The sequence below is a fragment of the Tupaia chinensis genome, unplaced genomic scaffold (genome assembly GCF_000334495.1).
Source record: "Tupaia chinensis unplaced genomic scaffold, TupChi_1.0 Scaffold150192_1, whole genome shotgun sequence".
In the NCBI taxonomy this organism is placed as follows: Eukaryota; Metazoa; Chordata; class Mammalia; order Scandentia; family Tupaiidae; genus Tupaia; species Tupaia belangeri.
In genome coordinates, this window is record NW_006210031.1 from 154,742 (window position 1) to 179,873 (window position 25,132).

At 38.9% G+C, this 25,132-nt stretch overlaps 1 protein-coding gene across 1 annotated transcript in view; it reads right to left on the minus strand.

Moving 5' to 3' along the window:
- The window catches only part of TENM3 (teneurin transmembrane protein 3), a 902,368-nt gene that overhangs the window by 101,450 nt on the left and 775,786 nt on the right, over positions 1-25,132 (minus strand). Inside the window, 3 exon segments of the mRNA XM_027769663.1 lie at positions 4,505-4,651; positions 5,572-5,592; positions 7,172-7,198. Coding sequence (XP_027625464.1) covers positions 4,505-4,651; positions 5,572-5,592; positions 7,172-7,198 — 195 coding nt within the window.

The window sequence follows — 25,132 nt, forward strand, 5'->3', positions numbered from 1 at the left end:
AGAAGGGATTGCGGCATGACCATCCCCCCGGGGGGTGATTTCTCGCTTTTTGTCTCTATGTCTCTCTCTGTCTGTCTAGGGAGCGCACGCGCCCTATAGTGAAAAAACCTCTCCAAAAAAAAAAATAAATAAAAAATAAACTAACACTTGATTTTTAAACATGATTGTTCGGGTTGAACTCTCGCGTGCAAGCAGAGTCCTTCTTGGTAAGAATGAGAGAATCCAACCTCTGAGAATAAGAAGGGTTTTCTTACAAAGGGAAGTGGAAGTTCGAGGTAAGAGTACCCTGTGAGACAGTGAGCCTCGGTCCCGTGTAAGGAAGTAAGGAACGTGGCAGTCCGGGTCACTGTCTTACACCCACTCCAGACCACACGTCGTGGACAGTGACCAGTTCCCATCTCTTCACCTTTTTTCTGATCTTAGCAGCTTTATGATCACAGTGAGTTCTGGGACATGAACAAATAAATGGCTCAATTTAGAGGGGGCCTGACTTTATAGGTGAACTTGGAATTTAAGAAAATAAATTTTTTGAGAGGTTTTTGCTATAGGGTGTGTGCGCTTACAAGACAGAGAGAGAGAGAGAGAGAGAGAAATCATTCCCCAGCGGGGATGGCCACACTGCAATCCCTTCTCCTACATTCTCCTCTCAGGATCTTGGGCATGCATACACATGCGTCCAGCTTGAGTTTAAGTTACCAGGTCTGGGACTCGAACCGTGGTCAACTACATTGGAGTCCAGCGATGTAGCCATTACGCCAACTGCTAGTCCCAAAGAAAAAATATTTATAAGCTAAGTCTAAGTATGTGCTGTTGAACATTTGCTCTGAAAGCTCCCTTAACTAGGACAGGACAGCAACTAGTTACTCCCAAAGGGTCCTACAGGCTGTTTGGAGATGTTATCCATCATTATCTGGTCCAATGGCCATTTATTTCTAACTTCCACTGCAGGATTTAAAAACTAGTTGCCTGTCTGTAAAAATGATCTGCTCCAACCAACAGCCTCTGTTTTGACACCTGGATCAGGATTTAAGAAGCAGATGGGGAGGCACTCTGTCGATTCCAGATAGCGATCTTTGACAGGTCCCTTATGAAGGGTAAAAGATTGCCCTTGGTTCTGAAAATCTGATTATCCAGTATACATGACAGCTGTCTGGACAGTGAAGAAACAAGGTCCGTTGATAGCAGGTCTGTTCCTCATGAATGCTTAGGTGTTAAGAGTGGTCAAAGAGTAGTGGTCCCAGTCTGTTTCATTAGTAGAACACTGCTCCTATTACTCACATAGAATTCCCTTCCAAGGCTGCTTTTCCATAAACGTTTCAGAGAGCTACAGAGATCTAGAAAGGCAAAAAATCAACACTAATTTTGTGAGAGCCTGATTTTGAGGATCTTTAAAATTTGGAAGTGGTGATGGGTGAACTTGACAGGGTAAAGGAAAGTATATTTTGAAGAAGGAAGATGCTTGGTCTACATTGACAGTCAACTATTTCCCTATGTGTCAGCTTTTCTCAACTTTTTTAGGTTCTTCAGTTCTGGGAATGGTAGGAAATTTGTGTTTTTCTTTGATAAAGATTGTTGCATATGAACTTGCTCAAACTAAGCCTTGGTAGCTATTTACAATACATGAAGTATTACATTTCTGAGTAGGGAGAAATCAACCTCTTTGCCCTCTCCTTCTCCTTAGTTACTAAATCAAATTACTCACTTACTTTCTGGCGAATTTGCCATGTTGACAACCACCATCGTTTAGATAATGAAACTATAATGTTATCTAGTTACCAAGTGTCCCAGAATTTCAGGTGTAATCCTTATTTGAAGCATTCTATTTTATTTTCCTCACAGGGTATCTTTACTTTTCAGATTACATGTCTTGATTTGGGGTTTGGTGTAGAGAACATTGTCTCTAAACACAGAGCCCATGCTTAAGTCAAAGAATCCTCCAGCTTAGGTACTAAGGCATCCAGGTTACACTCAGGGCGTAGAAGGCTGTCAGTGAGATTCCTTCTTGGAAGATCAACAAAATTAGGTTAGGGACAGGAATACAAATTATGTGAGATAAGTAGAGAATCCACAGGAGGTCTTCTATCAGCTCCTATCTCCCCTCAGAGAGGGAAGCCTAGTGATAGCACAGTTTCATGCTAATAAGAATAAACAAAGGGGAATGAGGCCAATTCACAGTTGATAAATTCTGAGGAAAAGGAAAAACCTCCTTAGCTGATAACAATACTAAAGAGTTGATTAGCCCCTAAATTACTCTGCTGCATCTCTGCAGACTTGGCCCCGCAGTTTGCTTCCCTCTGAGAGAGTTTGTAACCTCCTCAATGTAATCTCCTTTTAGAAAACAAAATCGGAACTGTATGATGAAGGGGAAAGAGAAGCTCTTCTTCGTCCCTAGGCAACAGAAGCAATGGGGTAGGGGTTCTTCGGGGGGGAAAGGAAGGAGGCAGGTTGTCATCTGGGCCATGGCTCAGAGAAGACTGATGCTGCCATGTCAGTAAAGCACACGGAGAAGGGGAGTCAGGGGGAACGAGGTTATCATTAGCTCGGAGAAGCTGTGCAGGCTCGGCTTCACCTGTGTCTACCAGGGGCCGAAAGAAAAGGTGGCTTCAGCTCAGAAATTTTGGCGTAAGCTTGACAGCTCAGGTTAAAAGAAAATCGGAAAGCTGCTAGAAACTAAAGGGGAAATTATATCTGCTTGTCAGGAAGATAAGACACTCATAGCATTTTATTTAAGAATGACTGTAGGCGTGTGTGTATGTTTGGGGGTAGAAAAAGGGTTGAAGAGTTGGTTCTGGTTACTTTGCCTTCCTTCCAGATAACATGGTTAGGCCCAGGCTAGATGTTGAAAGGAAAAGGCCATTCGATCTTCTCTGACAACCTCTGCATTTTCATTAGTGAGGATGAGCACATTTAAAAGTAAAAGAAGGAAACTGTGTAACTGTAGCTCCCACTCACAACACACTACTGGTTGCTGAGAAAGTTATGATGCACTTCTGCATAGAAAAACATGGAAAAATACATCATGACTTTCCTGACAATGTGTCCAGCACTATGCTCTGTACTTCACACACGATGTCACTTAATCCTTTCGGAAACGACTTCGTTCCTATTTTACAGATGAGCAGTTGAAGTTTAAACAGGTTAAGAATCTTGGCTAAGAACAAAAATTACGAGATGGCAGAGTGAAGATCTGTCTGACCTCCAAATTTGCACTCTTTAACCAGCACTCAACTGTCCACGTGGGCATTCTGAAAGACTAGATAGAATCAAGAAGAGGGTAGGAAAACACATAGGAACTAGATTCTTTCTAAAAATTTGATTCCAGGCCAGCTAGGTGGCCTGGTGGTTAAAGATAGCTGGATTTCACATGACCAACTTCCCGATTTGAGTCCCAGACCCAGTGGCTTGAAAAACACATCGGACATGAGTGCATGCATCCCCCAAAATCCCAAGCCAAGACTAGAGGAGAAAGGAGTTTCACATGGCTGTCCCGCATGGGGGATGATCTCTCCCTCTCTATCTCTCTCTGTCTCTTCCCAGTGAGCACATGTGACCTATAGCCAAACACTTAAACCAAAAAATCCTAAATCTATCCTAAAGGCATGTCAAATCTGGTCCAGCCTTGGGAGTACAGGGGAAGTGTATGGATCTGTAAGTGCTTTTAAAAGCTGCAATGCCAACTGCAGATTCAGATCCCTGATCAACCTGGAACACACTAGGTGTGTGCCCAAGGTCCCAAGTGGCAAGAGAACGGGGGCTGGGGGGGTGGAAACTGGTGTGAGGAGACCTCGGCAAGAGTGTTTCTCTCTCTCGCACATGCGTGGGCATGCTATTAAGTGTTCTCTTGTGAAAAAATACACTGAACTTAAGAAAAATTTGAACAGCTATCAGGACCAATTACTCCTTCACTGGAAAAGTAATCACCAACTCTCACTCTCTCATCTCTGAAATTAAAATACAGTAGCACAAGAGATGTGCTCAACAAGAAAAAATAATTTTTCTTAACCAAGGACTCGAATTGAGTAGAATATCACAATCTTTTTAACAGGGTGGAAAGTGAAAGATAAAAAGACTCTAGAGTACAGCTTCAAGGGGACTCTTCTCTACTGTTTTATTTTTTCCAGCTATGCCTTTCAACAGAAGAGCTTGAAAAAAGCCTTGCATCTTTTGGAATGTTTAGTTATTAAAATAATGCTTTAGAGCTCCCAATGCACAGAGCCCTCAATACTGGAGTTGAGGAGAACAGTCACTTGGGGATTAGGAAAAGGAATGGAAAACAATGGACATTATATAGTAGCTCGGTTACCTTGCTTCCCTGAACAATAATAATCTTGCATTTGTCTCAGGAAATGTGGGGAGCGCAATCATTCTATCAGGGCTCGTACGTTTTCCAATCAATCGAATCTATGGGGATCCGATTTTCCTGGCAGCAGCCGACGGTGTACTCACTGTAACTTCCGCACCTGTGCTCTGGCACACACGTGTTTTCCTGCTCAGCATTTCTTACCTCCTTCATTGTCCTTGCTATCTGTGCAGAGAGTCTCCATGGCTACGTCACAGCCTGCTCCTCTCCACCCTGGCTGGCAGACACAATGCCAGCCATTTTGGTCCAGGGTACATCTTCCATTGCTGTTGCACAGACCAGGACAGCCCTCTGCCAAGACAAAGAAGGAAGACCCCAGTGATTTGAGTATTCAAAGTTTTTGCACCTAAAATAAACAGATAAGGGACACTTAGTGGGAACAGGCCTTTGTAAACAGCACAAATACTGTAATTGCACATGGATAGAAACAGCAACCTTATCTAAGGAATCTAATTCTTATCCAAGTGGCATCTTTGATTGGCCTGACCCTTGAGACACCACTTACCTGTGCAGGACAGAAATACATATATGCAACGATCCACTAAATAGCTGCAGGCCAGACAAAATTAACTCATTTTTTTTTTCTTTCCCCCTTTAGCAAAGCAACAAGGTCTACTGTGTGGTGTGAAAAAGCATCTCAAGAAAATAATTTCAAAATCCCTAGTCTAGATTTTTGATCTGTTGGAAGCATGACTGGTCGCTTATTAGGACATGCCCTCTTAAAGCACCTTGTTGCTTTAGAAAATTCCCTCTAAATTCAAGAGCATGGAAGTGGCTATGAGGATATGAATGATGTTAAAAAGAGAACGTTAATTTTATCTGGCCTCAGAGTTGCCGTATATTCATGTGAAATTACAGTGCATTAAATAACTGCACAAAGTATAGGCCAGTATTCATGACTATACTTTATGCCAAGAGTACATTCCTTTTCACAGAATAAGCAAAGCCCAGGAAATAGTGAAGCAGCTTAGCATCTATTCTAACAAACATTAGGATTCAGGCTGCATACGGATGGGACAGGACCAACAGGATTTCCAACTAAATGTAATAGCTGTGCATATTTGATTACTTAGGACGGACAAAATGAAATACCATAAGGACCACAATAAAACATTGATAGACTGAACAAAAACACGGTAGTGACGTGCTTCAAGACAGATAGCGAAGAGTGATATTTTGTGACAATCTCCCTAAGGCTTTTATGCTGTTACCTTTATATCCTATCTTGTCTGCTTTTATGGGCAAGGAGGGAAAATTTGGGAAACAATTAAAATAATTTAATATACCCAAAATCTATAATTGTCTCAGTCTAACATGACATTTAAAAAAAAAACAATTTTGCCACTTTCTACTGATGATATCTGGCATGCAGCCAACATGATCTGTTTATGAGGATGACGCTTAGGTAGAGTCTGGTGTTCTTGTTTATGAGTGTGATACGACAGTGACAGAAGGAAATCAATGCTCTAAAAATCCAAGAATAGCTGGCTATTCATCAGATCTCTTTGGAAGGAGTTATTTATAATTTGGTATAAAATAGATATATTAATAAAAATGCTTGCCGCAGCAATTGGGGTTTGTTATATCGTGTCTTATAATTAGAATGCTACTCCGGTTTCAGTGACAAAATTTAAGGGAATGATCTGTTTAAAGATGTTTATTTTAACTCTGTATTAAAAGAATTATTCATGTATTGGTTTCCCCTCCTCCACTGTGGAACTTGAAAAGAAAATATCTCAAAGAGACGTTCTGTCTCTTAAGATTAGCGTTAATAGAAAGAAGAATATTTTGACAGTCTCTCATGGAAGAGTACAACAAAATTGTACTTATGGATACCGTCAGGTCAGAATGAGATTAATTTTGCTGCTTCTTTCCTTTCAGAACATTACCATGTGTACTTATGGATTATTTAGTACATAAAAGGTGAATTTTCCTTATAGATTTTTTTGTTTTGTTTTGTTTTGTTTTGTCTTTAATGGGAGAAAAAAAAAGGTTTAATTGCCCCACTGACAAAGAGGTGCAGCAGCTAACTGCATGCACACAAGAGTTATTATATGAAAGCCTGGATATTGCCATGAATATTTTCATATTCTAATGAAAAGCACAAACAAGGAATAGAAAATAGGTAATTGGAGGAGAAAGGGAAAGGGAATTTTCTCTTCTGAAAAAATCTTTTCCACCTATTTCTACAATAACTGAAGACATAAGAATCTGCTGTTTTCTGCTACGCGATGTTATCAGTTCTGTCTTTACCGAATGCACAATATTTTGTCATTTAAAAAAATAACAAAACATAAATTATGGTATCACATGTATTTTGAAACATTTAGGAAAACCCAAAGAAGCTCCCATATGAGGATAAATGAGATTTCTTTCAACATGGTAGCCATCAGAATCTTCTTTAGGTTGACAATTTCTCATTCTGTGATAAAAGAGCATTGTGGTTCTCTAATTTAGAATTTAGTGCTCATTGGCTAAATTGTCAACAATGAAGATCTTAAAGCAAAATAAATAAATAAAATAAACAAAAAACAGCAAATGCACTGTTATCTTCAGTTTTTGATTCTAGCGTCAACTAATGCTTTTACATAGGAATGAAATCTGTGATAACCCAAAATTATAAAAAATGAGACACAGACATTTAAGTCTCACTACTGTAAATCCAAGGCATTTCACATAATGTAAGCCTGATTTATAATTTACAAAAATATGCATGAAAACAGTCTACTGTCATACCTAGTGCAATCTGATACACGGTTAAATATATATAAATATATGTAGATATGTCAACAAAGAGCAAGTATACAGTACCTTTAACTATCTTATCCAGATAGTGAGCTTGGGAAATTAAAAAGGGAAAAAGAACAGACAGACATTTCAGAAGTGTCACATGGGACAAGGAAATTCAGAATTTACATGCAAATCGAGTAGCTGCAGCTGACATAAGACTCACATCACATGACAGAGATGTACTTCATATCTTTTAGAAATGCAATCTATCACGTATTCGCTAACGTAGTCCTGATTCCAGGAAACAGTCAGCATTTTTGAGGAAAGTATGCAGGTAAACTAATTCTACCTTTTACGGGTTCTTTGGAACGTCCCCTCATTCTTTTTTAAGATCATACATTGAAATAGCTAATTGGTACAAATGGAATCCATTTGTTCCTACTAAAGAATTCTTGAAATTTACAACCACAAGCTCTATAAATAATCACAATTTAATGGTTAATACATAAGCAAAAAAGGAAAAAACAAACATTGAGAATCCCTGTGCAAATGTACATACTAACATGATATTTGAAAAAGGCATGGACAGATGCTATAGAAAATGGTTCCTCAGTAGCCCCTGACTACAAGCCAGATGAACAATGGTGTCACTTATGTACGTAGTCCATTGGGAGACAGGGGACATTCTAAGATCCTGTATCTTTTCAGGAAGCATAGTAGAATAGCCTCCTCTTTCTCACAAACGGTTTGTAGAAACATCAGAATGAAGACAGTCTCTTGCTGTACCTGTACCTCTCCATTTATCTTTCATGAGGTTATAATTAGGCTACACCTTTCTTGTTGAACAGAGACATAAATGCCTCCCTCCTGTCGGTCAATGGAGAGACCTAATATATTCTTAATAAGCCTCAAATCTTCTTGCTTTGTCAAAATTCATACATGTTTAATGACCTAAAATTGCTTTTCAAAGATGCTTATGTTGATTATTTTTCATTACTGACACATGCAAGTGATAGCAAAACTCTTAACAGAATGATTTAAACTGTAACTTTCCGCTGAGCCGCTCAGGTCTGGGAACTCTGTCATGTGTGTAAACAAAGCCATGAACAGTTTTGACATAGCTTTACTGTGTATATAAAAGGATTCTTCACTTTGCCACTGGATTCCATTAAAGGTTTCTGAACTGCGTTTAACAATAGGCATGTCTGTAGCTAATTGACAATATATTGCAGGGGAAAGGAAGGCGATGAAGAAATAGTATTAGGCACCACTCTGAAACAATAACTTAATAAAATAAATCACTGTTTAGATATTTAAAAAATACAGTATTATATAACCTCATATAATTTCTGTATGTCTGTAGCTAATTGACAATATATTGCAGGGGAAAGGAAGGCGATGAAGAAATAGTATTAGGCACCACTCTGAAACAATAACTTAATAAAATAAATCACTGTTTAGATATTTAAAAAATACAGTATTATATAACCTCATATAATTTCTGTATGTCTGTAGCTAATTGACAATATATTGCAGGGGAAAGGAAGGCGATGAAGAAATAGTATTAGGCACCACTCTGAAACAATAACTTAATAAAATAAATCACTGTTTAGATATTTAAAAAATACAGTATTATATAACCTCATATAATTTCTTCTAAATATTACATGAGGTTGAAGAGGTCTATAATAGCTCAACTGATAATATGAACATAAGCAAAGTGCCATTAGTGATTCTGGAGTTTCTGATTCAGATAGGGTAGTGTTTCTAAGAGAATTATTACTTTATAAAAATTAACAATGATCACAATTGAGATTTGATGTTTTTTTTTTTAAGGCTTTTTTGTCATTTGGTGTGCCAAAGAGAGACAGAGAGAGAGAAAGTGAGATATCCTTCCCCCCCCACCACCCCAGGGGTGGCCATATTGCAATTCCTTCTCCTTCATTCTCTAGGGATTTGGGGCATGCGTGTACATGTGCCCAGCATGATTTTCAAGTGGCAGTGTCTGGAACTCGAACCATAGTGAGCCATGTGGGAATCCAGTGCCTTAACCACCATGCTACCTGCTGGCCCCAAACCTTTTGCTTTTAACATTAGGTCCACTTCAGTTAACACAACCAAAATAAATAATGCAATTTAATTCTGATATGAATTGGTAAGGGAGACTAAACTATCTCCAATCAGTTGATTCCACTATTTCAGAAATGATCAATTATGTAAAACAGTGGGTTGATTTACAGGTAATGGCAGATTTGTCTCTAGGTCAAGAGAATTCCGGAAGTAGAGCTGAAATTAGAAAATACACTTAAAAGATATGTCAGGTCAAAATTAACATAACATTTTATATGCTAAAAATGTTTAACACAAGTTTTTGGAAAAAGCTAAAAACCCACCATAAGAAAAATACTTATGCTGTCAAAAAGATACCAAGATTTGTGATTGGCATTTAATATCGCGGAGAACAACTATGAGGCTGACAGCTTAGAACTAAAAGGGAATGGAGGAAAAATAACAATCTATATTCTGGTCTTATAGACTAAATTTCTGATGAATGCACAGACTCTGGTTCTAAATAAGGAAGTTAAAAGGAGATGTCAATTCAAGGTTCAAATAATTATTATAAGTAATAATTGCAACAATGAGAGAGATTATCATTATATAAGCCACTACAGGAAATAATCAGAAAAATGCAGGCATGTTGTAAGAAGCCATTAGGAACAATGATTGTAAAAAATAATAGAGTATATTTAAAAATTAATATACCTAACAATTGCTGAAATGCACATTAAATTGTGGAAAAATTACTTTGAAAACTAACAAGTGTTCTAACTGACCCTAAAGGAAAGTCATTTCTATTAGATCTGTTAAGACGTTTTAAATTTGTTTTTATAAACTCTTAGAAAAATGAGTGCTAGATCTATAAAAAGGAGCCCTTTAACAAGAAACAATTCTCCAGTGAAATGTTGTAATCATAAAATATTCCTTAGAGTTTCAATGATTTATCTTTTAAGAAGATCCACATGGGACAGAGGGGATGGGAACATTACCTATTTCCTACAAGATGGTGGTCTTAATCTTTGGGTCCTGGACAGCGGAAGGGACTGGTGAAAGTTATGGGTTCTCGCCCTAGTGAAATGCATAGCTGCTCACCAACACTAAATGCTGCCTATGGTTTCAGCACTTCCACGAGCCCTAGTTCTCTCACTTAGAGATTATGACTCCTGGCTGATCTACTAACGATTCCCCAAGTTCTAGCTTTGGCCCAGGCCTATTTCTCCTGGTTGACATCAAGTTTAGAATAATCCAGGGGACACACATGATGGACTCTGATCCCAGCCTGCTCCCTAAAGATAACAACAAAGTTTACCTTATGCCAGACACGGTTCTGAGTGCTTTAGATCATTATCTCATTTAACCTTCTCCACAACCCTACGATGAAAATGTAGCTGGGACAGTAAATACAGATGAGGAAACTGAGAAAAGATGAAGTCATCTGAAAAAGGCCATGAGCTCACAATCTAGGCTATCTGGCTCCAGAGACCACTCTTAAACATTCTGACATGATGCCTTCTCTTGGACATTTAAAAACCATTTTTTTTTTTTCTGTAGAAAATCTGATAAAAGGAGTTCAGAAGTGCTATGCAATTCTTCCTGATCTAACATGAATTTAACTAGACATTTCTCTCCCCAAAGCCATAGGGTATGATCATTTTCTTTTAGATGTCTTCTCTGTGGCTTCCTTGGGAAAGTGCAAAGTATTCTTTAAATACCAGAATGGAGTGTCTTCTAAGTGCCAGGGCTGGTTACTGGCCTTAACTGTTTCTCTTTTTTCTTTCTAGAGAGGTTTTTGCTAGAGAGACAGAAAGTGAGAAATCACCCCCGGGGGGATGGTCACGACACAATCCCTTCTCCTCCATTCTCCTCTCGGGACCTTGGGCACGCACGCACACACGCCCAACCTGAGTTTAAGCCACCGGGTCTGGGACTTGAACCACAGTTGACTACATGGGAGTCCAGTGACATAGCCATTATGCCATCAGCTGGTCCCAACTGTTTCTCTTTCAAAATGCATTCAGATACACAGACATCCCTGGAACAAAACAAATGAGACAATCATTCATGTTTCCAGCTTCTGCACTAGAGAAGCTCTTGGTCTATTTACTGATAGAGGTGGCCAAAGACTCCAGGAAAACTTAGATTTGGAAGAGAGATTTGACTCATCAAAAATATAGTAATTATATAATCAGTCAACAAACTTTCAGTATGAACAAAATGAATGACTAGTTCCAGATCTTTTCACATATGTCCCCGCGAGGTACTTCTTTATAAAAAGAGGTGGTTTTTTTGTTTGTTTGTTTGTTTGTTTGTTTTTACGTTCTTAAGCCTTTGCTATATGGTGCATGTGCCCACCACAGAGAGGCAAAGACTGAGAAAGAAAGTGAGAAATCACCTCCCAGAGTGAATAGCCACACCACAATCTCTTCTCCGTTCTCCGCTCAGGATTTTGGTCCCACACACACAGTGCCTGGAGTGATTTTCCAGCCACTAGTCTGGGACTTGAACCATGCACTCAGTCATGTGGAATCTAGCGCCTTAACATCCATGGCACTTACTGGCCCAGGATTATCTTTTGTTTCCCCTAAGGTGTGTGAGCTTGCTGTAGAGACAGAAAGCGAGAAATCACCTCCCAGGGGGATGACCCTGCTATAATCCCTTCTTTATTCTCCTCTCGAGATTTTGGGCATGCATGCACATGTACCTGGCATGAGTTTCAAGTCACCAGGTCTAGGACTCGAACTACAGTTGGCCACGTGGCAGTCCAGTGCCTTAAGCAGTGCACCACATGCTGGCCATAAACTATCTTTTAAAGGCCCTTATTTACCATATTTTCCCCTTTGAGTTCTAGGGAAGATGGTGGAGTTTACACAAAGACCCATGTGCTCTTGTGTGTACCCAGAAGCAATGGGTCCTGGGCGTTAAGCCCCTTTAGGAGGGGCTTTCCCTTTAAGAGGGACATTCCTAACATGTAGAGTAGGGAGAAACAGCAGTATCTTTTTGGAACAGCTGCTTACACATGGTTGCCTCATCTGCATAGCTATCAGAATTATGGGCCACCCTTACCTCTCTGTTTCCTCTCTTACCTTATTCTTTTTTCCCCTGAATACTTCTCATGGATGTAGTCTCAGAGTATATATTAGTATACATGTCAAACAGAGGAGAAGACTCAAGAATCAAGAACTGTGGGCCGGCCCCATGGTCCAGTGGTTAAAGGAAGCTGGTTCCCACATGGCTGACTGTGGGATCTTGGCTCTGGAAGCCCGACAAACATGCTGGGTGCAGGGTATGCGTGCCCCAAATCCAACGGGATGGAGAATGGAAGAGAAGGACTTGTAGCATCATCACGACCAAGTAGGGTGCACCTTCTCCCCTTTTCTCTCTCTCTGCCTCTGTCTCTCTCTGGTATATGCATATTTCTGCTAGCAATTAAAAAAGAACTAGCTATGACCAGTTCATTTCAGCTAAGAGATGCCACAAACATATAAGCCTTTATTGAACTTTATAAACATCGGCTTCTCTTCCCTCTAATTATTCTATCCTACATATTAGGTTGTCAGCAAAGCCATGACATATTTATCTGTTTTTCTATGTAAAAATGTGTCACGACTTTCCTGACAACCCAATACATACAGTAGCATTAACAGTAAGCATCATTTACTGACTACTTCTATGTGCTGGAAACTGCTAAGCATTTAACATGAATTAGCTGATTTAATTTTCACCGCCCTATGGGGTACTAGATACTATTATTATCTTTGCTATTTCACAAATAAAGAAATCGAGGCATAGGAAATTAAAATAACTTTCCCAAGAGCAAAATGCTAGCAAGTAGCAAAGCCAAAATTCCAATCTGGCAGGCTGACATCAAATTCCATATTCTTAATAAGTTAATAAATAAGTACAACTCAAAAGAACCAGAATTATGCCCTTGTATAAGGTCGACTAGAAGCATTACCTATTTTTAGTTTAGTCAATAAATTTACTTAATGAAAAAAGTAGAAATCCTTAATATTGATCATTTAAGAGAGAAACTAGGAAATAAGATTAAAATTAACATTAAATTAGCTTGAAATACTAGTTTTTTGACGTGGCCTCACAAAGGAGAATCCCTTATACAAAGTAAAGAAAGCTTGATGATATAAAGAAACCTTTGTGATATAAAGAAACCTTTATGATATGCTATATAATCTGTTCCAAAAACCCAGTTTGGAAAAATCAGTGGGTAAGAGAGTAAAACTAGGATTTAAGCCAGGAGAAATAAAAACGAGTACATTAAAAACAAAAGAAAACAAAATAAAACCTCCCCCTCCAAAAACGAAAAAGGAGCAGTAGTGTCCATGTAGAAATGTTGTATAAGAAATCCTTGTTGAGTAGTAGTTCCCAAGAAGGCTGCTCATTTTTAAGTAGGTCAGAAGAGTATAGACATTGGCTTTGGGGAGGGAACTGGGATATTTAGAGGTCTATATGGAATAAGATTAATTCCAAATTTGCTTTCCTTTCACTATCCAACTGATATTCACAGACACGGAGAAGAAACAAAGGCAAACCAAGTTGGCTCTACACATTGGGCGGCTCACCAGGGACAATAACAACGGTCTGAGCGTGTGTACACAGTTGCTGTGCGAATGGTTATGGACTATCCACATCGTTTCTGCTGTTGACAATGTGCTCGGATGGAGCATATTAAACAGTAGCGTACTTTCAGTGGGCTAGTGAATTGACTCCCGGGTACAGGAGCGTAGACATTGGTAAATAACACAGGAGCCAAGATACTGGAAGTATTTCTCGGTTTAATTACAACAAATAAAATCTTAGGGGCATGTCTTCAGGAGAGAATAATTCAACCCGATGAGTACATAAGAAAATATGGACCTATTCTTCACGATGGCGATCACTGCAAAGTCCTTGGAGTAGAGGACAGGGTTTTATTTGGCATTGTGTGTTTCATAATTCTTTATAACAGGAACTTAAAAATAATGATTCACATTAGTATCTCATTAAAGTTGTAAGTAGGTATCATTCTCAGATTATTCATGTACCAGTTCCTGAGGATGACAGAAGAGCTACAGTCTGCAAGGAAGTACATATTAAATCCATTTATTCCAATCAGGGACTGTTTAAATCAGCGTGCGAGCTGCATACCCATTGATTTGATGTTCCTTAATTGGTACTCGCTGCACTGTTTTATTACTGATTACTGCATCATAAAGGATGATGACAGAGACATCATTTTAAACACCATAAAACAACTTTACATTCTTATGAGGTACCTTCAAACATGTTCTCCCCAACCATAGAAATGTTCATCTTAAGAATTGGGCAACACATGAAAAATATTCTATTTTTAGGTTTTTCTCTATTTAGGAGAGTCAATTTGCATTTTAACAAGTAGTAACCGAGGTAGTATCAATAAAGTGAAATAGTTATGTGTGTGGTATGTGTTCATACTCGGGTGCTTTAAAGCCACACTGGCTCCTTTAAAATGGCCAATAGGTTTTTGAAAACCTACTTCAAATAAATTGTTTTTGCAAGTTGTATATTTAATTTTTTTCCCTAGTTTGGAGATTTGATGTAAAAATTATCTGAATTTAAGCACACTGCTTCTTATATGCACTACTCAAGCAAAATACTATACTTCGGTGTGGAACATTATTTATACCAAGACATTCCCAAAGAAATGAAATAGTTTTCATAATTTAGATCAGCTCAGAAAAATCCAGATTCTACAGAAAAGGTGCTTTGAGATAAAGAGTCATTACAAGCTGTGGAACTTTGTACAGACAACTGGTAGAACAGCACTTGGCATTTCTCTTCAGTTGAGAATCGCATGCCTGACTGTAGACTAACCACTCAGTCCTGAGGGAAGGAACAGTGGGGCCCCTGAAGTGAGCTCACTGATGTTCATGTGAGAACAGCCTGGAAAAGAGGTGTCCATAGTTTGGCAAGAGATTTCACCCACTGGACCTCCTACGTAAACATGTCAGTAACATAGGCCTCCTTTAGAGTTTACTCCTTATTTGAGTTTATTGACAGACATAAGCAAAAACACATTTTAGGAAAACACATGTTGGGAGTTTAAGGTTTTTTTTTTTTTAAAATCAGGTATATATTAGTATTCTGATGCAGGAATAAAACTAGCCAGAGCCAGCTCTTAACATTAATAAACATTATAATACACATTCTTTACAGTACCTATTTGGATATTTAAAACAATGAGCGTGGTTCTAAGTATTATTAGAGTGGTATCTGTGTAGTATTAACAAGTCTAATCACAGGAAACTAAAATAATCTACTGATTCTGTCAATATCAAAGAGTATAATTTCTTGCTTATTATTTTTGTCTATTATGGAAATTTAAAATTTAAAAAATAACTTACAGAACAAGACCTATAAACAAGTATATAAAATATATGGTTCTTTCTCTTATCAGTTTTCTTCAACGTATCTGGAAAAATAATAAATAAATAGAAACAATCCTTTTACCTTAATAAATGATCATTTATTTTATGAAAACAGTAGATAAATAACTTTTTTTTTCCTTTTTGAGAGTTTTTTATTTTTGCCTTAGGGCACATGTGCTTGCTGGAGAGAAAGAGAGAGAGAGAGAGAGAGAGACAGAGAAAGTGAGAAATTATCCATTTGGGGAGATGGCCACAGGGCAATCCCTTCTCCTCCATTCTCCTCCTGGGGTCTTGGGCACAGGTATGAGCTCAGCATGAGTTTCAAGCCCGAGTCCAGGATTCAAATTGTGGTCAGCCATGTAGGAGTCCATCAACATAACTGCTACGCCACCTGCTGGTCCCTAAATGGCTCTTTGAGGGTGATTTACTAAAGAAAGTCATTTTCCTGTATTTGTGGGTTAAAAGGAATATGCATGTCACTTGTATTTTTGGTATTGACTTTTTCTTTTTCTTTTTTTTTTTTTTAGATTTTTGCCATAGGACACATGTGCTACTGGAGAGACTCAGAGAGGGGGAAAGTGAGAAATCACTCCCTAGGGAGGGATGGCCATACTGCAATCCCTTCGCCTCCATTCTCCTCTCGGGATTTTGGGCATGTGCATACACACACACATACACATACACACATACAAACACACGTGCCTGGTGTGATTTGCAAGTCACCAGGTCTGAGACTTGAATCATGGCTGACCTGTGGGAGTCCAGTGTCTTAACCACACCACCAACTAGCCCTGGGTATCAACTTTGCTCAGTCTTTTTTCATCAGCTGATATTGGTAACACAAGTAATCCATAGACCTTCCATGTGCATTTTCCAGTGATTACTGCCTGTAAACAGTATTCAGGCAAATAATTTCAGTTGACAGAAAAACTGGGTAAAAATTTAAATTTTGAGGAATGGCATAATGTAGTCAACCACTGTTTGAATCCTGGATCCAGTGGCTTAAAACTCATGGCGGGTACATGATCATGCATGCCCAAAATCCTGAGAGGGGAATGGAGGAGAAGATATTGTAGCATGGCCATTCTCTTTGGAGGGTGATTTCTCATTTGCTGTATCTCTGTCTCTCTCTGTCTCTTTGGTGAGTACCAGTATCCTATAACAAAAATCTCTTCAAAAACAATAATAATAAAATAAAATAAATTTAAACTTTGAAAAAAGCGAAGTGAAATTTTCTAGATTAGTTCAGAATTTTCTTAAATCCCTCCTATTATAAACAGATTTTCTTCCAATTATTTTTTTGTCATTGTATAATTGTTACTTTTTTGGGGGCATGTTACCAGCTGGAATTAGAATTTTCCTTAATAAAAACAGTGGCACTTTATTCCTAAGACAGCACTGACATCATCATTATGAGATGTTTCCATGACAATCCAATCTTTGTGACAGATACATAGATATTAATTTATTTTTACCACAGAAAAAATAATTTTTCATCTATTCCACTATACGTATATGTGAAAAATCCATTAAAAATACATTTAGGAGACAGTATAATCCAGTGCTTAAGAGCATGGGCTTTGGAATCCCTCATGTGGGTCTGGATTCTGGTTTGTTGCTTACTAGTTATGCATACAGAGAAGTTAGGCAACCTCTCTGAGCCTTGGTTTCTTCAGTGGAGATGATAATGGCATCTTCCTGATAAGGTTGCTGTGAGGGGGCTGGCAGGTGGCACAGTGGTTAAGACGCTGGAATCTTACATAGCCGACCATGGTTCAAGTTCTGGACCTGGCGGCTTGCTTTCTCACTTTCTCTTTCTGTCTCTCTCTGGTCACATTAAAAAAATAAATAATGATAACAAATAAAATTAAATAATTCTTTTCAAAAAAGGTTGTCATGAGGATAAGACAATGTATGTAGAACACTCTGCTTTGTGCTTCAACACATCACACACACGTAATAATGATATTCACTTATCTTTTTAATAAAGATAATTTATAGTTTAAAATGGACAGGCTCAAGAAGTGGTATGTCTCAAGAGACTATGAAGACAGGAAGAGTCTAGCTTTAACCAAAGAAACATGGGATTGCCAGGCCTTCATTTTTCATAAGCCATGAGGTCCATCCTGCTCCAGTAATGCCAGGATAAACCCTCTCTTGCTCCATCACTTGGAAACATACTCCTTTTGATGGGAACAATCTTCATATGAACCATAGCTAGTTCTCAGAATGGTCACAAATCCATTTCTAATTTTAAAAATATTTAAATTCTTTTGTAATTTGATATAGGATTCATGACCTCATCAAAGACAGAGCGCGAGAGAGAGAAAAAGTGGGAAAGCACCTCCCAAGTGGGAAGGCCACACTGCAATCCCGTCTCCATCCTTGGGATTTTGGGCACTCACTTACAGGTGCCTAGTGTTTTTCAAGCCACCAGGTCTGGGACTCGAATTGTGTAGTTGGCCCTGTGGGATCCAGCTACCTTAACCACCATGCCAATGGCTGACCCAACAAGTCCATTTTTGTGACAGGAAATTTTCTTTTTCCTTATCTCTGCTGGTTTAGATGTTCTATTTTCAGTCAACATGGAGTTCAGTTTTTTGAAAAAAGGAACTTCACAACTTGTCCTTACATATTTTGTGCCCCCTCATCATTAATTTGAGCAAGGTAAACTAATATTTTCTAAGGGAGTGTAAGTATCCACATGTATATCCACATAACCTACTCACCAATTCAGATATATAAGTCTCTTTCATAGTAACTATTTGTAAATTTAAAACATTTAAATATTATATTTTATGCACAGTCTTTTTTTTTTTTTTAGGAGAGATTTTTGCTAAAGGGCATGTACACTTGCTGGAGAGAAAGGAAGAAGTGAGAAATCACTCCCCAGAGGGATGGCCACACCACAATCCCTTTTCCTCCATTCTCTCCTCAGTTTTTTGGGGAGGCACACACGCTCACGGGGCATGGGTTTTAAGCCACTGAATCCAGGATGTGAACCGTGGTTGATTATGTGAGAATCCAGCGACGTAACCATTACGCCATCTGCTGGTCCCTTTATATTGTGATTTTGTTGAACTTTTTTTTTTTTTTAATTGTTTTTAATTGTGAAATTTACTGAATATACATTGTTAAATTATATGGCTGAATGATGTGGAGTTGAGTGTTACCCTTCCTAAATACAGGAGGAACCCACCCTCAGCTGACATGATCTCCCCTCCCGTAGCCGTGGGCGTCACGCATACCTGCAGCCACAACTGTGTGCCTAGACCATTTCTGTGTGGCTTTGGCTTAGACGGGAATAACGATTTGGGGAACAGAGAAGTGAGATTGTTTTCTTTTTTGCTTCTTTTTTTTTGGAGAGGTTTTTTGCTATAGGGCGCATGCGCTCGCCAGACAGAGAGAGACATAGAGACAAAAAGCGAGAAATCACCCCCCAGGGAGGATGGTCACGCTGCAATCCCTTCTCCTCCATTCTCCTCTCGGGATCTTGGGCACACACGCACACATGCCCGGTGTGAGTTTTAAGCCACCCGGTCTGGGACGCGAACCACAGTCGACTACGTGGGAGTCCAGTGACATAGCCATTACGCTAACTGCTGGTTCTCTTTTGCTTCTTATGGTGACAATGTGGTAGGGTTTTTTCCCCTTGGATATACCCATGTATTTGGAGATTATTAACATGCATGATCATTAGTACCGGGGACTCATCTTAAAAGCCAAGAGTTGGACTGTATGTGAAAAGCATTATTTTACACCTCATTGTTCGTGTGGGGACTAATTAATGAATACGTAATGCCATTAATTCACAATTAGCTCACTTATGTTTAACCACATGCTTTCTATGCATACATATATAAATATTAATTTTGGATAGAAGGATAATCATTCAGCGCCGTAACAATTAAACAGCTGTAACCTGTCTCATGTGTTAAGTGATGGAGCTGCAGGCGAGCTCCACAAGCAGATGGTCTTACCCACCCATGCTTAATGTTAAAGACTTTTTAAAAAAAGAGGTGTTGACAAATCAGAACAAGTAGGCATAGTTTTAATGCAAATCGGCCAATTTGCAATGTAGATTACCCTAAAACCTAATTTGGTGTATAGGAAAAAATTAAGCTCTGTTGTTAAAGGAAGGCATTATATCACGTTTGGATATAGTAGCTTCCCCACCAACATAATTATTTACTAATTTCACTCAACCAACAGAGTTTAATGGAAAAGCAGCTGGCAAAGTATTCATATTTATGGACCTCCTTTGACTGCTCCTTAATTTATCCTAGGCACATGCCTGTTAAATCCCAGAAATGATAGTCATATTTCAGACAGCTGTTTTCCAGCTTCATTAAGGAGACACTCAAAAAGGAGAGGGTCATTGACCCTATCATGAAGAGCAATAGGAAAAAAAAAAACAAAACTGACTCTAGTCACACCGCAATCTGTGAATATTTTAAATATGAAAATGGGAAATACGTGGCTTCCGTATGGGCTAATGCCATCCTATGTTTCAAAAATAGGTAGGTGGAGAAGGAATTGTTCTAAAATGAGAAGAGGCTACTTTTAAGTAATATTTAAGAAATGACAGAGATAAAGTCTCACTGAAAGGTGAGAAATATACCACTGTGGAAAGAAGTAATCATATTTCTTAAACTGGTGGACTTGGGGTTGGCAGGTGGAGTGGTGGTCAAAGCACTGGACTCCTACAAGGCCAATTGACGTTCGAGTCCCAGACCTGGCTGTTTTCTCACTTTCCCTCTCTGTCTGGTCAAATTAAAAAAAAAAATAATAATAAAGTAAATATTTTAAAAAATTGTGGGGTTTAATTCTTCCATCCTTACATAAATGAAAGTTTGACATTTTATTTATTCCATTAGGGTAATAAGGATCTCAGCATAGAACAAAATTACTTAAATCCACATTAATACTTTGCTAGCTGCCTGGACATTATAGAGTTTGCTGGCTTGGTTTTCAGAAAGAACATGGAATCAATAAAGTAAATATTTAAAAAAATTGTGGGGTTTAATTCTTCCATCCTTACATAAATGAAAGTTTGACATTTTATTTATTCCATTAGGGTAATAAGGATCTCAGCATAGAACAAAATTACTTAAATCCACATTAATACTTTGCTAGCTGCCTGGACATTATAGAGTTTGCTGGCTTGGTTTTCAGAAAGAACATGGAATCTTTATAATCTAGGAAAAATGATAATCTTTCTCTTCCTGTGAACATTATAAAAGAGCTGGCAACGTATCGTTTTGCACCTGGATTCACTCCCACATGGCTCAGATTTAAACTTGTCAGGAAAAGTCTCCTGATGAACTTGGCGAGAACTGAAGGGAGCCTTTTCATCTTTATTTCTGGTTAAATTGTATATCTAGTCAACTGAGCCTTAACATGTCCTATATATTAGATTTTGGTGGCAATTAAGATCTTAGATGGTTTTTAAAGATGCAAATCAATGAGGTGTTCTGAATTGAAGAAGATACTCTAGAATATGAGTAAAGGAATGAAACAGCAAGTTTCTAAAAAAAAAACAGTATAATACAAATTCGACATAGAACTTAATTGGCTTTTACTATATAATGTGTCTCTCAATATACTTTAAAAAATATTTTAAGATGACTGAAGATAAAAATATAGTTTATAGAAAAAATGGAAATCCTAGGCATAGCTATATTACTATTTTATAATTTTATCAGGGCATATTAGCATTTTAACTCAAATGAATGGATTCAAGAATTTCTTTGAGGCAATAATTATACTTTATAGGTTGCTTGACTGAGACACAGAGAACCTACACAGGACATTGCTTTGAGACTTAAAACAAAAACTAGCTAGCAAAACAGCTAAGTTCATGGTGGGAAGTAAACACAAGACAATGAGAAAAGAATGATCCAGAGACCAGCAGGTAGAGTCGTGGTTAAGGGCGTTAGACTCCCACATGGCTGACTACAGTTCAAGTCCTGGACCTGGCGGCTTGCTTTCTCACTTTCTCTCTCTTACTCTGTCCCTCTCTGGTCAAATTAAACTAAATAAATAAAGATACATAAAATAATTCTTTAAAAGAAGAAAAAAAAAAAGAAAAGAAAGATCCAGGTTTCTCAAGCGTAAAGAAATCAGGCATATCTCAAAGACACCATAAAAGAGTACAAATCATTAGCATTTTGTTATCTACTGCTCTCATCTGAGAAAATCACAGTGGATTTAACCAACTCTATTCTTTCTGAATATAGCTGTTCCTCAAGTCAGGGGGCTGACAGTGAGCTCAGTAGGAAAAAGCTTAATTTAGCAGTAACTGTTGAGACCCAAGTTGTACCACAGGAGGTAGGATTCAGAAAAACCTGGGCACAAATAACCAACACAACATGGAATTCCTGTGTCATCTGACTCTAAATAAGTATGAGAAGCATGCATCTTCTTTTTTTTTTTTTTTTTTTTTAATGTATCTTCTAAAGAACTCAAAATTCTCATCCTTACAGGCTGTGTGTAAATCATCTAAGGGGAAAGATGTATGCTGAATCCAGATATACGCCCTGACAAAACAATGACCTACATTCAGAGGTGAGTTTTCTTGGTGTTTTTGTTTTTGTTTTGTTTTGTTTTGTTTTGCTTTAGGGCGTGTATACTTGCCAGAGAGAGAAAGAGACAGAGGCAATGAGAGGGAAAGTGAGAAACCACCCCCCCAGAGGAGATGGCCACACCACAATCCCTTCTCTTCCATTCTCCTCCGGGATCTTGGGTGCACGGGCACACATACTCAGCGTGAGTTTGAAGTCACTGGGTCTGGAACTCCAACTGCAGTCAGCCATTTGGGAGTCCAGTGACATAACTGCTATGCAACCGCTGGCCCCCAAGAGCTTTCTTGTTTTGTTTTGTTTTAAAGAGACGTTTGCTATAGGGCTCGTGTACTCACTAGAGACAGAGAGAGAGAGAGACAGAGAGCTAGAAAGCAAGAAATTACCCCCCAGGGGGGATGGCTACACTGCAATCCCTTCTCCATTCTCTTTTTGGGATTTTGGGCACATGTACACACATGCCCAGAATGAGTTTTAAGCTGCCAGGTCCAGACTCCAACCCCAGTCAACTACATGGGAGTCCAGCAATGTAACCATTATGCCATCAGCTGGTCCCTAGAGTTTTTGAAGTCCAAAGAAAATGTCCCTTTTTTCTCAAGAGTAGAAGCACACATTTAACATCCCTCCAACCAATACTCCTGTGACAGAAATTTACCACTCAGTAGCACCACCGCAGCCACCTGACCTGGAGCTCACGTGCAATTTCATGGTGACCATGCCCCGCCTCTCTACAATAAACCACAGCATGAAGCAGAGAACAGAGAAAACGACTCAAAAGCCTGATGTCATCACTGTTGTTTATCCCTGCATTTACTTCCATTCTTGGGGATAAAGAAACTGATGCCTGGGCCAGCAGGTGGTATGGAGGTTAAGGAAGCTGGACCCCTTGTGACCAACTGCAAGGTTCGAGTCCTGGGCCCAGCTTGAAAACACGCTAAATGTGTGTGCGTACATGCCTGAAATCCCAAGGAGAGGATGAAGAAGGAAGAAGGGATTGCAGTGTGGCCATCCCTAGTGGGGGTGATTTCTCACTTCCCTCTGTGTGTGTGTGTGTGTGTGTGTGTGTGTGTGTGTGTGTCTGTTGAGTGCATGGCCCTATAGCAAGTTGTTTTTGTTTCTGTTTTTGTTTTTTTTTTTAAAGAAAGAAAAAGAAACTGATGCCTTGGCTAATTACTTATTGGGAAATAAATAGTCAGCATGATTAGAGAACACTTTATCAAGATGACTCTTGGGACTGTGATTTTACTGACGGTCCTACAGTAAGTAAGGTGCAGAAGTTAATTTCGGATTGTAATCCAAACTTCCTCGAAGACTTGTCTGATAAGAGCGTATCATTCTAAGAGGGCTCTTAGAGACAGTATGTGATTTGTGCGGGAAAGCTTAAGAAGACAAGGAAAGGAGGATACTGCAAGGTTAAAGTTGCAACGCACTTCACCAAGACACTCAGAGCCCAAATTAATAACTCTGAAGTTCACAGAACACGGGTTATACTGGGTCGTCAGGGAAGTCATGAAGCATTTTTTTTTTTAAATAGAAAAATCATCATGACTATCCCAAGGACCTAATAAAAGCTGGTAGAGAGACCAAGTGGTTCAACCACTCTGACATACATTTGATACTAAACTCCTAACACAGAGACAGACTTAGGAGAGCGTCAGATTTGGATGACTAAATTCATTTGCATCGTTTGCACCGGTAGATGACTCTCATTCAACAGGTTACAGGACGCTCAGTGAGCCACCAATTTGGCTAGAAGTATAGAGCTGCCCATGCTTGCAACGTGGGGTACAGTTAAACCGACTCAGTGACTTCATGTCCTTTTATGGTGAAATTGGTAACTATAAAGAAAACCCAACTAATAGGGACGATCAATTCACTTGGGCGAAGAGAAAACCATCTGAATGAAAGAAAAATTATGCCATTGAAACAGACAGCTATGATTACAATAGACCATCCAATCCTTCCTTCAGAAAAATGAAAACATTAGTAAATTCACAGGTTAAAAAAAAAACATACTATTTGTAGCAGCTTTTTAAATATTGACATAGAGTAGAGAGCACTGGTAACCTGACAGAAAAAGGGTCTTTATCGTTTTTGAAAGGTCAGATAAACTGGTTTGCATTTGTAGAAAAGAGATTAAGTGACCTCATTTAAAAAAAAATAGCAATTCTGAGGGGATTACAGAGGATAAAGTACTGTATATAAAACTGTTAACTGAATACATTAGACCAAAATGAGAAAAATTATATTGAGAGGTCCCCAGTGGGTACTAGTATTACCTCAGTGGAAGAGTCAGACACCGGAAACCAGCACTGGTTTCAGAAAACAGGTGAAACTTGAGCTCTGAAGCAGGTGCAGATGGTTCTCTCAGGAATCCCTGTTACAGCCAATTTCCTATTACGCAGAATCACTGGGGCTGCAGAGCAGGAAGGCCCTCGAGAAGTTTTCTGTACACTCTGTGGAAGGTTTTTAGTCTGTGTTTTCACTGCCAATCCAGTGAGTTTAGGAGCATTTCCTTCCACTTCGCTCCATGTCTACTGTCTCTGTGTCCACCGCCTGCCACTGTGTGTAAGATCTTGAGGCATCTACATCTATACTAATAGTATGTTCCCAGCTGGAGGAGATCAGTTCTCACTGTGTCTAGCACTCCTGTTTCTCTGGAGGAATTAAGAGGCTAATTTCAGTGCATAAAGGCAAGACGCAATAGTGAAGAATTACAGTCAACTCTGTTGATTTTAATGCAAGTCCTCTACCACCACCATAAGAACAGCACACCCTGTGGTGTTTACTTGTGCCAGGTACTGAGCTAAGTTCTCTTCCTCATGTTTTAATCCATTTACTAGTCTCAGAAATGCTTTGAGATAGGGATGGTTTTCATTCCCACTTTACAGATGAGGAAACTGAGGCATGGAGGGCTTAATGATTTCCCAAGATAACACAGAGGTCAAGTGATAGGGCTGAGATCAGGGACCGATCTAGGTATTGAGGGACCAGAAACTTAT